This window comes from Labeo rohita, chromosome 24 (assembly GCF_022985175.1).
Source record: "Labeo rohita strain BAU-BD-2019 chromosome 24, IGBB_LRoh.1.0, whole genome shotgun sequence".
In the NCBI taxonomy this organism is placed as follows: Eukaryota; Metazoa; Chordata; class Actinopteri; order Cypriniformes; family Cyprinidae; genus Labeo; species Labeo rohita.
Window position 1 is genome coordinate 10,416,759 of NC_066892.1, and position 15,551 is coordinate 10,432,309.

The 15,551-nt window shown below is 35.1% G+C and overlaps 3 protein-coding genes across 9 annotated transcripts in view; all 3 read left to right on the forward strand.

Annotated features, from left to right (window-relative positions):
• tnikb (TRAF2 and NCK interacting kinase b) overlaps positions 1 to 5,569 on the forward strand; it is an 83,942-nt gene extending 78,373 nt beyond the window's left edge. For 6 of the 7 annotated variants that reach the window (XM_051098815.1, XM_051098818.1, XM_051098817.1 and 3 more), the window contains one exon: positions 256 to 5,569. In XM_051098815.1, coding sequence (XP_050954772.1) covers positions 256 to 339 — 84 coding nt within the window. In that variant the 3' untranslated portion in view covers positions 340 to 5,569. The remainder of the gene's footprint in view (positions 1 to 255) is intronic. The other variant, XR_007825678.1, reaches the window with a different exon arrangement.
• A 1,976-nt stretch (positions 5,570 to 7,545) lies between these two features.
• eif5a (eukaryotic translation initiation factor 5A) lies at positions 7,546 to 11,080 on the forward strand. Its single transcript, XM_051098821.1, has 5 exons — positions 7,546 to 7,564; positions 8,578 to 8,768; positions 8,852 to 8,956; positions 9,996 to 10,127; positions 10,217 to 11,080. The coding sequence occupies exons 2-5, from the start codon at positions 8,601 to 8,603 to the stop codon at positions 10,277 to 10,279; spliced, it is 468 nt and encodes a 155-aa protein (XP_050954778.1). The 5' UTR covers positions 7,546 to 7,564; positions 8,578 to 8,600; the 3' UTR covers positions 10,280 to 11,080.
• Positions 11,081 to 13,079: 1,999 nt separating this feature from the next.
• On the forward strand, positions 13,080 to 15,040 carry rpl22l1 (ribosomal protein L22-like 1). Its single transcript, XM_051097539.1, has 4 exons — positions 13,080 to 13,207; positions 13,549 to 13,650; positions 14,618 to 14,739; positions 14,820 to 15,040. The coding sequence occupies exons 1-4, from the start codon at positions 13,199 to 13,201 to the stop codon at positions 14,962 to 14,964; spliced, it is 378 nt and encodes a 125-aa protein (XP_050953496.1). The 5' UTR covers positions 13,080 to 13,198; the 3' UTR covers positions 14,965 to 15,040.
• The last annotated feature ends 511 nt before the right edge of the window (positions 15,041 to 15,551 follow it).

The window sequence follows — 15,551 nt, forward strand, 5'->3', positions numbered from 1 at the left end:
TTTTAAATGCATTTATACGCCATTTATTTATGTTTTAGTTCTTATAATAAATCAAGTTAAACTGAATGAAAATAAGAAATACTGCCTTGCAACCAACTGTAATAAAATACCTGAAAATAACCCTGATTAATAGAAAAAACTGAATGTAGACAATCACATAAAGCAGTAGATTGTAACAGTTTGGTCCTTTGAATATGAACAATAGGCAACATAATAACATCCATTCCTCCATGTGGACTCTTTTCTTTATCGCAGGTGTTCTTTGCCTCGGTCCGATCAGGAGGCAGCAGCCAAGTTTTCTTCATGACCTTGAACAGAAACTCCATGATGAATTGGTAATTCATCCCCGCCCTTCCCTGCATTGTATCTGTGGACCTTTTCTACTTTATTGAAAAGTGTGAAAAAAGGAAAGACAGGAAAATCCAGGTGCGCTGGATAATCTGGCAGACGGCAGAAAGACCAAACATAGCTGGGACCTTCTCAGAAGAGTCAAAGACAAACCCAAAATCCACAACCCCCCTCCGTGAACAACAAAGGGGCGCCGGACAAGCGGTCTGCATTATTTTTTATGGCTCTTTCATTAACATGCGTGGGGTTCTGGTGTTTTTGTCCTTACAAATCTGTATCTAGATTCCTCTGGAGGTCAAGACTGGAAATACGGGGAGTGAGACCCACAGAGTAGAGTCAATATTTGTACTGTTAAGACACTTTTTGACAATAATTTATCACGGTTGCGCAGAACGTCAGTAAACTTCCCTTGCGGGATGAATCCATTGAGGCTTTCTCCTTTTTTATGTTTCAGCTTGGAATGCACACAGATGTTTGTGTCATGTGAAGATCACTCTAATGTCTGATATTAAAGACTTGTATGATACTACGTTGGAGCAGACACACTTCGGGCTGTCCACAGAATGCCTTAAATATGAATTCGCAAAGCTGCTCGTTTTTATTTTTTAAGTCCATAATATGCATATTTCTGTAAGGAAAATGCTACTTTTTTGGATTGAAATTGATGCCTGCTGATATGGACGTATAATGGAAATACAAACGATTTTTGAATATACTGTGCATTCCTAGTTTTAGCGCAAAGCTCTATAGTATTCACATTCGGAGCCTGTGGTTTGGCACTGTTTTCCTTGTGCTCAGGGAGATGGTGCTGTAGATCTTTTCCATTCATTTCCATGCACATAGTTCACTCTAAAATTTCAATTCTGTTCTCATATACTCACCTTCATGTCGTTGTTCCTCAGACGCAAACAGAGATGTTTAGCAGAGTGTTCGAGCTGCTCTCTTCCATACAATGAAAGTAAATGGTGACCAGCTCTGAAACAGACAAAAAACATAGTAGTGCACTATATTTCTAGTTTCTGAAGCCATATGATGTGTGAGGAACAGGCTCAAAAAGGTTCCTGTAGCCTCAACATTGACAAAAAAGTTATGAGGTGAGTCATTTTTGGGTGAATTATTTGAATTGGATTAGACCGTTCATTTAAGGTTTAAACAGGTCTACAGTTTCGATTCTTGAACGCTTTATTATCACAGTGCTAAAACAGTCTGAATACTTTAAGTGATTGGTAAATACTACAGAGCTTTCTATTGAAACATAAAAAAGTACATTAAGGTTTTGTTTAGAGCATCGCAGTTGCTGTGTAAGAGTGTATGTGAATGAATGATCAAATGTAATGCTTTCCACCAACAATAACAAAACAAAAAAGTAGATATGTTACCACTAACATACCAGCAATCTCACTTGTTTTGGGTTCTGGAGTGTCATTAGAACACCATACCATGTGTCATTAGAATAAGAATGTGCTGCAGTTTTGTACTTTTAAGTTTGTTTTCTCATTACTTTCAAGCAAAGTGCAATAAAGGCCAAGGGAATTGAGTCCTGGTGAGTCGATTGCTCACCTCTCCTCATGATGGATCTTCAACTGTTTCTAGAGGGTCGTTCACCCACTACCACACTCTGTAAATACCCACTTCCTTTTTGAAAAAAAAAAAAAAGTCACAATCGAATGCATAGGAACTGTGAGGGTGTGACAGAAATGTACGATCCTGTGTAAGACCCTGTGTAAGACCTGTGCGAATCACGTGAATCTGAAGAAGGGTCGTGTTTTGTGAGTAGAGCTTCCTTTTAGGCTACCTCGTTTCTGTTCACCTGTTGGATCGGTTCAGTTTTCTATGTTGGTAATGATTAAAACAATTTGTACGTGACACAATGTAAGGCAATATTCCAGATCATCGTAAGTATTCTTTTCTTGAAACGCAACCAGTAGATCAGTGAATTTTTAACAACGTTAAGTATTTTCAATTGGCGACGTAATGTAAAAGAAGGCTATGTTGTCATTCCATGTAGATTCAGAGTTGATTTGAGTGTAGCGTGCCAGACAGAAGTATTCCGATGCTTTTTCAAAATAATAAAAAGAAAAAATATCATGGTGCAGTCTTGTGCGAATCAAGCCAACACTTCATACAAGGGAGATTCTTCAATTAGAGGAACTTTTTGATACCCAAGGATGATTTTAAAGGGAACCCCGGGTATTAAGTCTTGTGTGGTTTAATATAACGTAAATTATGTCTGTTATTGATATGTAGTAGAAAACCCACATCGTTTTATACATATTTTGGACTATGGGGGGCGCCATTATGACGTAAAATGGTTTGCGTGTTGCTATTTTTACCACAACACAACTTGGAAAATAAAATACTGATGCGATGACCACAGCTACTGAAAGAGCTTACAGGTGGTGATGGATATAAGTGTAGACTTAAAACATCAGTCTAAATGCCCCGGATATCAAGTGAAATCCAAACTTAGAAACTCCTTCGGTGTCTGCAATGTCATGACAAGCATCGGCATGTTTGCATTCTGCCAGGATGGCAACTAGCGTTTCTTGTCTCTGCCATTTGTAAGCTTTTTCAGTAGCTGTGGCCTACTAAAAGCATCTACATCAAAGGCATCAGGGCTAAAGTCGAAAGAACAAAGATGCTGGTCTTTAGGAAGTTTTATTCGTCCACAGGCATCTTCGATTTTTCCCCACAAGGAGTCTAAACACCCTTGGATATCGAGTGAAATCAACACTAAGAAACTCCTTCAGTCAATGCCTGCGGCATCTTGACAAGCGTTGGCATGTTTTCATCCTGCCAGGATGGCATCTAGCATTTCTTGTCTCTGCCGTTTGCAAGCTGGTTGAGTAGCTGTGGTCTGCTAGACATCAAAGGCATCAGGGCTAAAGTGGAAAGAACAAAGACGCAGGTCTTTAGGAAGTTTTATTCGTCTACAGGCACCTTCGATATCCAGACCCCTGGATATTGAGTGAAATCTATGCTGAGAAACTCCTTTAGTGGCTGTGGCATGATGACAAGCATCAGCATTTTTACATCCTGCCAGGATGGCATCTAGCATTTCTTGTCTCTGCCGTTTGCAAGCTGTTTGAGTAGCTGTGGTCTACTAGACATCAAAGGCACGAGGGCTAAAGTGGAAAGAACAAAGACGCAGGTCTTTAGGAAGTTTAATTCGTCCACAGGCACCTTCGATTTTTGCCCACAAGGAGTCTGAACGCCCCTGGATATTGAGTGAAATCCACACTGAGAAGCTCTTTCAGTGGCTGCGGCATCATAACAAGTGTTGGCATGTTTGCATCTTGCCAGGATGGCATCTAGCATTTCTTGTCTCTGCCGTTTGCAAGCTGTTAGAGTAGCTGTGGTCTACTAGACATCAAAGGCATCAGGGCTAAAGTGGAACGAACAAAGAGGGCCACAGCTCTGTGGAGTTTAGCTCCAACCAGCTCCAACTCACACCTGCTTAATAATTTCTAGTAATCCTGAAGACCTTGATTAGTTGAATCAGGTGTTTGATTAGGGTTAAAGCAAAACTCTGCAGAGCTGTGGCCCTCTAGAATTTGAGTTTGAGACCAATGGCGTAAATCTTTCATGGGTTTTCTACTACGTGTTTCAGTAAGAGACACAATTATATTAAGCCATACAAATCTTTCATCTTTCATCAAAGCCATGTTCAGTTTACTTGTAATTTATTTGTACAATGTTATTTTATAATCTTTTTTTTTTCTCCAATATTACTGTCATCACCACCATGCCAAGAATCGTATTTTATCAACTAAGATTTTTACATTTAAATTATTGATTTTGTTTTTTCTTTATACCAAGCACACAACTGTCACATTATTTCAAAATATCGTATATACTGTAATTGATATGAAACTGTGTAGTGAACTTGCATTTTTAAGATCACGCATACTCAAAAATGCCTCTAACTGCAGAATCGCCCATTTTTAGACTTGAAGTCCTTCCAAATGACGTGCCGTTTTATTCAAATAGGTGGAATCATAAATAACAGTCCTTTATATACTTTTATATCTTTTCATTACGGTTCTGTAAGGGCAATAGAGTGTGAAATTCACTTGACACAACTAGGATCTTTTGAGACTTCATGTTTTTTGTCCATCAAACTGTGAACTGAGTGAATGTGTGTGTGAAGTACTCATGTGGTCTTCCCATTCATTTTATCAACACAACTGTGAGGTCGGTTTTTTTTTTTTTTTTTGTTTGTTTTTTTGTTTTTTATCATCTCTCGAGTATTTTGATGTGTGCGTGACCTTTTTTTCTTAATATGGACATTGTAAGTACATCCTTTATATTCAGACTGAGTGAGTTGTTTTCTTTCTGTATTTCTCTTATTTTTTTGTGTATTAAACTTGGGATTTATAGCACAACTGAGCATTCTGGATATTGGCTGTTATTTTTATGGTTGTTCCAGTGTGTGCGATTGGGTGGGTGTGATTTAAACATACTGTTTTGTGTTTTAAGCCTGTAAAACCACCAGTTAAAAACGTGCAGGCATATTGACACTAAAATGAGAAATGGTGAGGTTTCGAGATTACAAGCCTTCTGTTATAGACATTTGAAGGTGAAACTGGGCATATCATGTTTTGTTCTCAAAATATGCAGGCTGTAGTATTTTATAAATAGATTTTTAAGGCTATTAAACTAGTAACTTTAATGTAGCCTGGACTTTTAAGAGATGATGGTGATCTCATCTAATCTGTGCCTAGTCCATGTAGTGGGTGTTATTTTATTGCTTACAATTTATTACATATTGTAAATCGAACAAGCAGTCACTCAAATCCCCTTTGTGTCATCCTCAAAACTCACAAAAGAGCTGAATCTTCTAAACCGAATATTTTATGGTCGTAAAACTTTTTACAATCCAGTTTTCTTGATATTCTGATCCGTTTTATTTATTGTTTTGTACAGTGCTTTAATGCTGGTATCTCATTGTATTTAGAAAGCAGCAATGTTAATGCTGTTTCTTTTTTTAAGGGATTGTTTCTTTAGCTGTATTCTGGATTAGTTTGTTTTAAAGAACTATGAGATCTATATTATAATGTCAGAGATGCTTTAATATGAGTGCTTTATTTTACTTTTTTATTATTTTAATGCAGTATTGTTCAGTGCTCTTTCCTTATGAAATAAATTCACCCCTGATAACTGCGAAAATGTTTTCATATTATAGGGTTGTTTGTGGAGCTATTCTAGTCTTGTTAACTAACCAATACTCAATGTGTTTATGTTTAAAGAGGAAAATTACAAAGAGAAGACTGCATATCAAATGTGATGGCAACGCAGATTGGTGGTTCAGTCTAGAAAAGCTATTAGCAATAATGAGCATTACTGATTTTGTCAGTCTTCATGTTAGACCCTTTTCTACTTCGACTGAAGCTCTTCATCTTATTCAGATGGAGTCAAGCGTTTCTGAATGAGGAGAATGTGAAATGGATAAATGGTAATATTTCAGATTTTGGAAACTCACCCAGTGTGTTCACTTGTCACCTAAAACAGACGGTTTCTTTGCTTTTTTTAAAAAAAAAAATAATAAACTGACACATCAAACCAGACCATGTGTGCTGTTATATTTTATTTTTATAATAATTTCTGTAATATTATTTTATAACAAATCTTTCTAAATTAAATTATATTTAAAATAGATTGTACACTACACTGTAAAAAACAATTTGTTAAGTCAACTTAAAATAATTTGTAACCTGGCTGCCTTAAAATTTTAAGTTCAGTCAACTCAAAAAAAAGTTTACTCAACTTGAAATGTTAAATTATACTAAGTGACAACTTAGATATTTGAGTTGAATCAACTTAAAATTTTAAGGCAGCTGGGTTACTTACCCATCTGTTAAGTTTAGCAAACACAAATATCTAAGTTGTTACTTAGTACAACTTAACATTTCAAGTTGAATAAACAAATTTTTGTTGACTGAACTTAAAATTTTAAGGCAGCAGCGTAACAAATTATTTTAAGCTGACTCAGCAAATTGTGTTTTTTATTTTTTACAGTGTACCAGTCAAGTTTGTGAACAGTACAATTTTTTTTTTTAGTTTTTTTTTTAAGTGTCTAATGCTCACCAAGCCTGCATCTATTTGATCCAAAAGCAACATCAGTAATATTTTGAAATATTTTTAAAATTTAAAATAACTGTTTTGTATTAGAATATATTTTAAAATGTAATTTATTACTGTGACCAAAGCAAATTTTCAGCATCATTACTCCAGTCTTCATTATCACACGATCCTTCAGAAATCATTCTAATATGCTTATTTGCTGTTCAAGAAACATTTATTGTTATTATTAATAATATTTAAAACAGTTAAGTACTTTTTTTTCATGATTCTTTCATAAATAGATCCAAAAGATCAGCATTTATCTGAAATAAAAAGCTTTTGTAACATTATACACTATACTGAGTCAGTTTAACTATCATTTTTTTTTGTTTTTTTTTTTTTTTTTTTTTTTTTAATTATTATTATACTTTTATTTAGCAAGGATGCTTTAAATTGATCAAAAGTGATAAATGCTATTCTTCAGAACTTTCTATTCATCAAAGAAACCTAAAAAAATGCTACTCAGCTGTTTTCAACATAATAATAATAATAAATGTTTTTGAGCAGCAAATCAGAATATTAGAATGATTTCTGAAGGATCATATGACTGGAGTAATGATGCTAAAAATTCAGCTTTTAAATCACAAGAATAAATTACATTTTTAAAATATATTAAACTCGAAAACAGTTATTTTAAATAATAAAAATATTTCAGAATTTTACTGTTTTTGCTGTACTTTAGATTAAATAAATGCAGGCTTGGTGAGCAGAAAAAAAAAAAATATATATATATATATATTATAAAAAATACATTGTAAGCCAAAAGTTTGGAATATGTTTGCTGCATTTATTTAAAAAGTTAATATTGTAAAATAATAACAGACTTTTAAAATGTAGTTTTTAGCAGCCACTACCCCAGTCTACAGTGTCGCATGATCCTTCAGAAATCATTTTGCAAGCATTAACTTAATAATTCTTACCTTTTGGCCGATAAGGGGCATCATCGTGATCCAAAGCGCTGAGAGGCACTACGCACAATCTTCAGGCCCAGTCCATCCTCGTGTTTGCAGAAGAAGAGGAATCCCGCCCACTGTACGGATGCCGCATTAAAATTGGCCGCGCTTGCGCGTTGACGTTCCTTTTTTTCTTGGAAGTAAGTGCTGCATGGAGCGTGTTTGAACTGTGACGAAAAATTACACAGAACTTTCCCGTCTTGATGTTGTCTTTAAAACGTTGTTGGGCTTGAACTTGTGCGTCTCGCTGTTGAACGTAACCGGGTCGTCTCAAGAAAAGCGTGTCGCGGTGGTTCTTTAACGCGGCTCGTGGAGCGGCTCTAGTTCGCAGGCCGCGACCGAACACAGCGAGGCCTTTCCCCGCGCAGTGACTTAAGTGAAAAGAGGCATGTGAGAAACTTTGGCTAAACCGTACAAGCCCGTTATCCCCGCTTTGTTTGTTACGTTATAGTTTACCACTCGTGGTTGTTGTTATATTATGTGGGTTTCAATTATTTTGTTGTACGGAAGAATGGGGCGTTAGCCTCTTAGCCGAGTCATTGATTAGCGGCGAAACCACGTTGACGTGCGCCACGCGAATTAGACACGTTTCGCGCGGTTTACAGTTAGCTTTTATGTAAACGGTGACGTTGGGTTGACGAGTTATTCCGCTGATTGTTTTTAGCGAGTGTTTATGATTAAAGTGTTATAATTTACATTAGCATAACGTTGCCTAGACCAAAGAGAGTCCATCTGGCCTGGTTCGGCGTGGTCTTTGTGTTCACTGAGTGCAAAATAACGGCTGTAAAGTGTCATTTGTGACTTGTTAAGTATTTTAACGACACGTTTGATAACATAAACAACTGTTAGCTTAGGTTTGATCGAGTTAATTTGAATCGGACCCGTTATGTAGTGAAATTAAAGCAGCATGATGCGGCAGGTTTGACTGCTAATGCAAACAAAAATCGATTTATTTGTGATTTTTCGATAAATACTTTTAGTAAATGGTTAATATTTAAACTGTACTTTAAGATTGTAAGCCTGAGTATAAGCCAACTCATTACAGTGGAAAGTTTACTCATTCGCACGTGATTTAAACTATGATGTGATGCTTTTCTTTAAGCCAAACGTACTAATTTCCCCACACATGTCCATTTGTGTTTTTTTTAACCAGTGCCCCTTGTTTAGATCCCCATCATGGCAGATCCAGATCTTGATTTCACCAGCGGAGATGCCGGGGCTTCAGCCACCTACCCCATGCAGTGCAGCGCCCTGCGCAAGAACGGATTCGTGGTTCTGAAGGGTCGTCCCTGCAAAATTGTCGAAATGTCCACTTCTAAGACTGGCAAGCATGGTCACGCAAAGGTAATATCTTGATATCACTCTTCTGCATGGCTGCTTTTAATCTGCTAGTGCTGGTTATTAAATGGTACAGTATTTCTGTGCAGGTTCACCTGGTTGGAATTGACATTTTCACAAATAAGAAGTATGAGGATATCTGCCCCTCCACCCACAACATGGACGTGCCTAACACCAAAAGAAATGACTACCAGGTGAGAGATGCATGGCTTTGTGAAAGTGAGGATTTGAAGGGGAAAATGCATGTTTAATGTGCTCTCCATGGGAATTTAATGCAAGTCAGTTTATTCAGGATTATTCAAATGTCACCATGCTTACTGTTATTATAGTTCGTGAATGCACTGAACAATGTTTTGGTCATTTTAATTATTTTTACGTAAGGTAAAATTATTCAAATTAAATTTGTATTGCTGCTCTGCTTTAATTTTAGTATTTCCCAGTCTCAAATTGTATCTAATAGATATTAATACCATATAATATACTATATATGGTACATAAATAAACTTGTGCACACGTGTATATGTCATGACTGTCAAACGATTAATCACATACAAAATAAATTTGAGTTTGCCTAATATATATGTACTGTGTAATTGTCTATATAAATGCACACAAATGTGTATATTTAAGAGAATTATCTACAAAATATTTTTATATATTATAAGTGATATAAAAATGTAAATAAATGCATAGACTTGTAAATATTTCCTAAATTTTATACATGAATGTTTGTTTTTATACATGCATAATTACACATACACGTACGTATATTAGGCAAACTCAAACGTTTATTTTGTATGTGATTGTTTGACAGCAAGTAAATATACTTGTATATTTAAATATACTGTAATATACTATATATTGTATATAAAGAGAATACGCACACGCATGTATACATGCATATATTTGCATACATGTATTTGTGTGTGTATATATAAATGCACTTGTATAGAGAACACTTGTTTACTATACTTGTATAGTATATGAATAAATATGTATAAAATATATATAAATTTTGTGTATATATTTTATATGTGTATGTGTATATATACACTTTTTTTTTTTTTTTTTTTTTTTTTTTTCCTTGTACTGTAAATTTGTAGGAAGGCATTTTAACTTAATTGGTTGCCTGAGGGGGATATTTTCCACCAAGGCAATAAAGCGATGCTGTTTTAGCTTTTCATACTTTAGCTTCTGACTTTAGCTCAAATACATTTTCTTTTGCTCTCCTAGCTGGTTGACATCAGCGAGGGGTTCCTCTCTCTTATGCTGGACAACGGTGACGTGCGCGAGGACCTGCGTGTGCCAGAAGGTGACCTGGGCAAAGAAATCGAAAGCAAATTTGCAGCTGGTGAAGAGATGTTGGTAAGTGCACCTGTTTGAGCAGATGCATTTAGTCCTTTTGCTGCGTTCTGTGTCATCGTAACTCACTCATTGTGTTTTTTGTTTGGCAGGTTACCGTGCTTTCAGCTATGGGCGAAGAATCTGCAGTGGCTGTCAAACCCATGACCAAATAGGAAGAAAGACTGGGCTGCTCAGGCTGCAACATGCTACACTTTAACAAATCTCTTGCATTTGTTTTTTTGGTTTTATTTGTCACCAAAGCTATGGCCTTCACAAGCAACCTCAAAATTTTTTTGTTGTGATTGTATTCCTTTTTTCTTCTCCTTCCAATACTGTGCTGGACTTGTCGGGTCAGTTGGCATTCTCTCGGGTAAGAGGTTTAATATTGTCAGTGTGTTTACCCCCTCAACCTCCTATTTTCTTTTTTTTTCTTTTTTTCTTTTTCTCCCCCATCAAGTTTTTACCACTTACATTCCTGAATGATAAATAATGGGATCCATTTTTCCTTTTTTGTGTTTTTGGATTTCTTAATGGTAATTAGTGTGCAGGATTTACGCAAGGTGTTGCAAAGAGAGGAAACCCCAACTGACACTGAACTTTTTTTTTGTTTGTTTTTTTTTTTTTCCTTCTCCCTCTCTGGGTGCCATACTTTATTTTTCTCCTTGCATAATCTACGCCATACTGGCACTATAGTTAATTTCTCTCAATTGAATGCCTTTCCCTCCCCCCCCAAAGTGAGATGCACACTGGTAGTTGGCACTTCCTTGTACTTGCAGTACTTTAAAAGTACCTTCTCAAGTAAAACCGCTTTGACCGAGAAATAAACTCCAGCGAAATGTCCCCTTAAATGCCAGTCTCTAATTGTTCAGAAGTGGAAAGGATGTGATGGCCATGTGCGAATACCTCTGTAACACAATAGCAGCCAGCTTGATTTTGGCTGTCGTTGATGACCTTAAATAAAGTGTTGAAGCCTGTATTTGTCTCCAGGTAGGCTCTTATCAGTGCTGCCCCAGAATGAGCTTGAGGACTAAATATTTGTGAGTTCTAATCTTCCTTTGTTCACTCGAGGCCTTTGTCACCTGACTGGAGAGAGCAAAAAATAAAAACTTAATAGATTACATTTTCTTTTTTTGTTTTTATGGCACACTTGATCAGTATTAAAACAAAATCCAGAAGGCTGGTTAAAGGTGTCTCTACATATCTGGTAAAATTTAACACATGAACGTTTATTACCGTCTGTGGTGAATGAATATCCTGCTTATGTAAGTTCAGGGAAAAATTACTTAGTTTAACTGATCTGTGCTCATTCAGGAAGACTCCATTCAGTAAGGTGCTCATATTCTATAAACGGAAAGTGTTTGTTTTGATGGTATTATTTTGGGTTCCTCACAGCAGTGTTTATGTTCTCAAACTACGAATGTGAAATAATATATATACATTTTTATATTATGCATGTATAAACTGTTTAACATTTATTGTATAGTCTTAAATGTTAAATTAAAGAACTTAAATAAGCGGACAAAATGACGTGACCGTAACTGGGAATGAAAGGCAGCAAGCTTTGTTCGGTAGGGCTGCCAAATCCTCTGCATGGGTGGAGCTAAACCCTCATTTCCCGTTTGTGGCTGGGTGCCCAGACGACTGAATGAAAGTATTGCAGTTCGGTATTGGAGACATGTGGCACTGCAGTCTATTCAAACACACAAACTTCATCTGCTGACTTGCTCCTGCTGAGTGCTTTTTCTAAAATCACATTTTTTTTATATCGAGTCACGTCTTTACGTAAATAATTAAAATGGATTCGTTTCCCTTTTTAGCAGTTGTGTAGCTGAGCGACACTGTATCCAAACAGGAATATGTGCCTATTTAAATAGTTCAAGAGCAAATATCTGCCCAATAACTTGCATATCAGATTGTGCCCATGTGCTTGCTGAGGCCTCACCCAATTTTGTCTTGGTATGTCTGCACAATGATGCAAGGATGAGTCATGCTTCCTTAGTAGGTAAGCAGAGCCCAGTCTCTCCCTTCTAACTCTATTGAGTGTGTATACATGTGAATGTTTCAATAGCCTATTTGTGGTTAATGTTATTGTCATGATAATTGTAAGGTAAACCAGCTAAATCCATATACAACAATAGAGAACCATGCAGCATGTGTATGTAATCAATACTAGAGTCTGCACAAAGTATAACCTGAAGCTAAATTTCCTACTGTCAAATTGTATTTTTAATTAGTAATATGCATTGCTAAGAATTGAATTTGGACAACTTTTAAAAGCGATTTTCTCAATATTTTGAGTTTTTTTTGCACCCTCAGATTACAGATTTTCAAATAGTTTTATCTCAGTTGAATATTGTCCTATTCTAACAAACCATACATAATTGGAAAGCTTATTTATTCAGATGAAAATGTACCCTCAATGACTGGTTTTGTGGGTCAGGGTCACATACATATATATATATATATATATATATATATATATATATAACATGTATATACAATAATACCTGTTTTAAATATTACATGCAACTCGAACAATTGAATCGGTTCTTTTGATCAGTTCGTTTCAAAGAATCGGTTCAAAAACTGATTCTTTTACGTCAGACGTACTTCTCCCCAGCTACATGTAGGTTTTGCTGTTAAAATATTAGAAGCATTATTAATTATGGCTTTTTGTCTCAGTTTCTGCACAGTTTATTCTGAAACCTCAATAAAATAATTAATATTGACATTAAACAATACTAAAATTCAATTTAATCTCGTGACTGAAAATATTATGTGTCCTATATTGTGATAAAGTATTATAATAATCAATTCTGAATTTATTACCAAAGCGTTTTATTGTAACGTTCTGCTATTCAAAGTAACCTAACGTACCAAATCTTCGGTACGAATTGTTCAAATCTTACGTTCAACCCATCGATTCAAAAGATCCGACTCATTCAAAACGAACGATTCATTCACAAATCGTCGAACTGAAGCAAGAATAACTCATGAATCCTCCCTGATCGGCAGCCAATCAAATGTGAGAAAATTTTGTGAACTCTTGCGCGGACCTACGCCACTTCCTCTTTCACGCCAACCTCAGCAAGATGGCACCGGTATGTGTCGACCGGAGACCGGTCTTTATGGCTAAATGTGTTTTATTTTTGGTTTTACGTGATTAAAATATCTGATATATTACATTTATATGCACTATGTTACTCAGAGTTAGTTTTTCAAACGGAATACTATATTAATTAATTAATTAATTTGACTTACTATTGGGAGACACGTGGACTAGCACTTTAGCATGACAGAACCCTTCAAACGCGTTTGCGTTTAATAATGTGTTCATTTGTTTTGAGTAATAAAGCAAATATGAATTTTACAGTAATATTCTGAGCAAACTTACGTTTAATTTAGTATTTCGATATAAATTGTATATATATTGTTTCTTTAGAAAAGACACGCTGTTGTGAAAAAGAAAAAGGGTGCTTCATGGAAGTTCACCCTGGATTGTACTCACCCTGTGGAGGATGGGATCCTTGACTCTGCCAACTTTGTAAGTTGAATAAAAAAATATTTAATGATAGAAACACATGACTTCTATTTAGGGTCAGGGTTCATGTAGGGATGGAAAAACTGAAAATGTAATAAATTTAATTGTATGGAAACTAGAAACTAGACTGTATGGAAACTAGAAAACCAAATGAATGTTACATTTCTGATTCAAACACATTTTGTTATATATATATATATATATATATATATATATATATATATATATATATTTGGGGTCAGTACATTTTTATTGTTTCTTTTTTGTTGTTGTTGTTTTTTTAAAGAAATTAATACTTTTATTCACCAAGGATGTATTAAGTTAATAATTAAAAGTTTATTAAAAGTTAATAATAATTTACATTGTTATAAAATATTTATATTTTGAATAAACACTGTACTTTTTAAACTTGTTATTCATGAAAGAATCCTGAAAAAAAAAAAAAAATTACAGGTTCCAAAAATATTTGGCAGCACAACTGTTGATATTATCCAACATTGATCATTCTAATAATAAATCCGCATATTAGAATGATTTCTGAAGGATCATGTGACACTTAAGACTGGAGTAACAGCTGATAAAAATTCAGCTTTTCATCACAGGAATAAATTCTATTTTAAAGTATGTTAAAATAAAAAACATTATTTTATATTGTAAAAACATTTTGCAATATTACTGTTTTTTTTTTTTTTTTTTTTTTTTTTTTAATCAAATAAATGCAGCCTTGATGAGCATAAGAGACTACTTTAAAGACTATTACAAGTCTTACTGACCCCAAACTTTTGAACGGTAGTGTGTATATATATATATAAAATGACAGTATTCTGTTATTTCAAAGTGAAATCATAGATATCATGATTTATGTTCAGGTAGTCACACGACTAACGCTGTGTTATAACTAGGGTTCCCTTCCCTAGTTAAATGCCTAGGGTTCTCTTCCCTAGTGGTCATGCTGTTTTATTACTAACAGGAAACCTTTCTGAAAGAGAAGGTGAAGGTTAATGGCAAAACGGGCAACTTGGGAAATGTAGTGCAAATTGTCCGTCAGAAGAACAAAATCAGCGTCACGTCAGAGAAGCAGTTCTCTAAAAGGTGAGATTTGTTACATTAGTGGGCTATTAGTGTTTGTTTTATAGATTTTGCATGTATACTAACAGCCCCATGTTCCTCAGGTATCTTAAATACCTCACAAAGAAGTACCTGAAGAAGAACAACCTGCGAGACTGGCTGAGGGTGGTGGCGTCGGATAAGGAAAGCTATGAGCTGCGCTACTTCCAGATCAGCCAGGATGATGAGGAATCTGATGCTGATGAATAAGCTCTGTCTTGATTGGTGTATCAAGGTCCTGTATAAGCTGTCACATCTTGCTTGTAAATAAAAAGATACACACAGAGTTTGAGTTTCATGTTTTTTCAATGGTAGTTAATGCTTTATATAATTACAACAAGGGTAAGAGGGTTAAATAAGGTTTAGTTACAAACATGTTGGCACCGCTGTCTGATAAGAGTGATTACATTGCAGTGATGACATTACCTGTTAATCATTACAGTAGTAACAATGCATGAGTATATTTGCAATATTATTTAAATGTTGCTTAGTTAAGATTAACATGGGTATGTTTTAGATTTTTAACAAATGTTTTTTTTCAATGTGCCAGGAATGTTGATATTCTTTTCAGAATTTTTTGGTAAATGTAACTCAAACTATATTTAATAATTCCTGATGACACTAATAGAAGTTGAAGAATGCAGAGCTTTTAATAGCATCAGATGCAACAACCAGCTGTTACTTTAGTCTTTAAAAATTGGAGTCATTTTCAAATGTAATTGATTTTAAATTTCTATGAAGATAATAAAAAAATATGAAATACAGTCTGATTTGGTGAGGGGAAAAATGCACTGCGT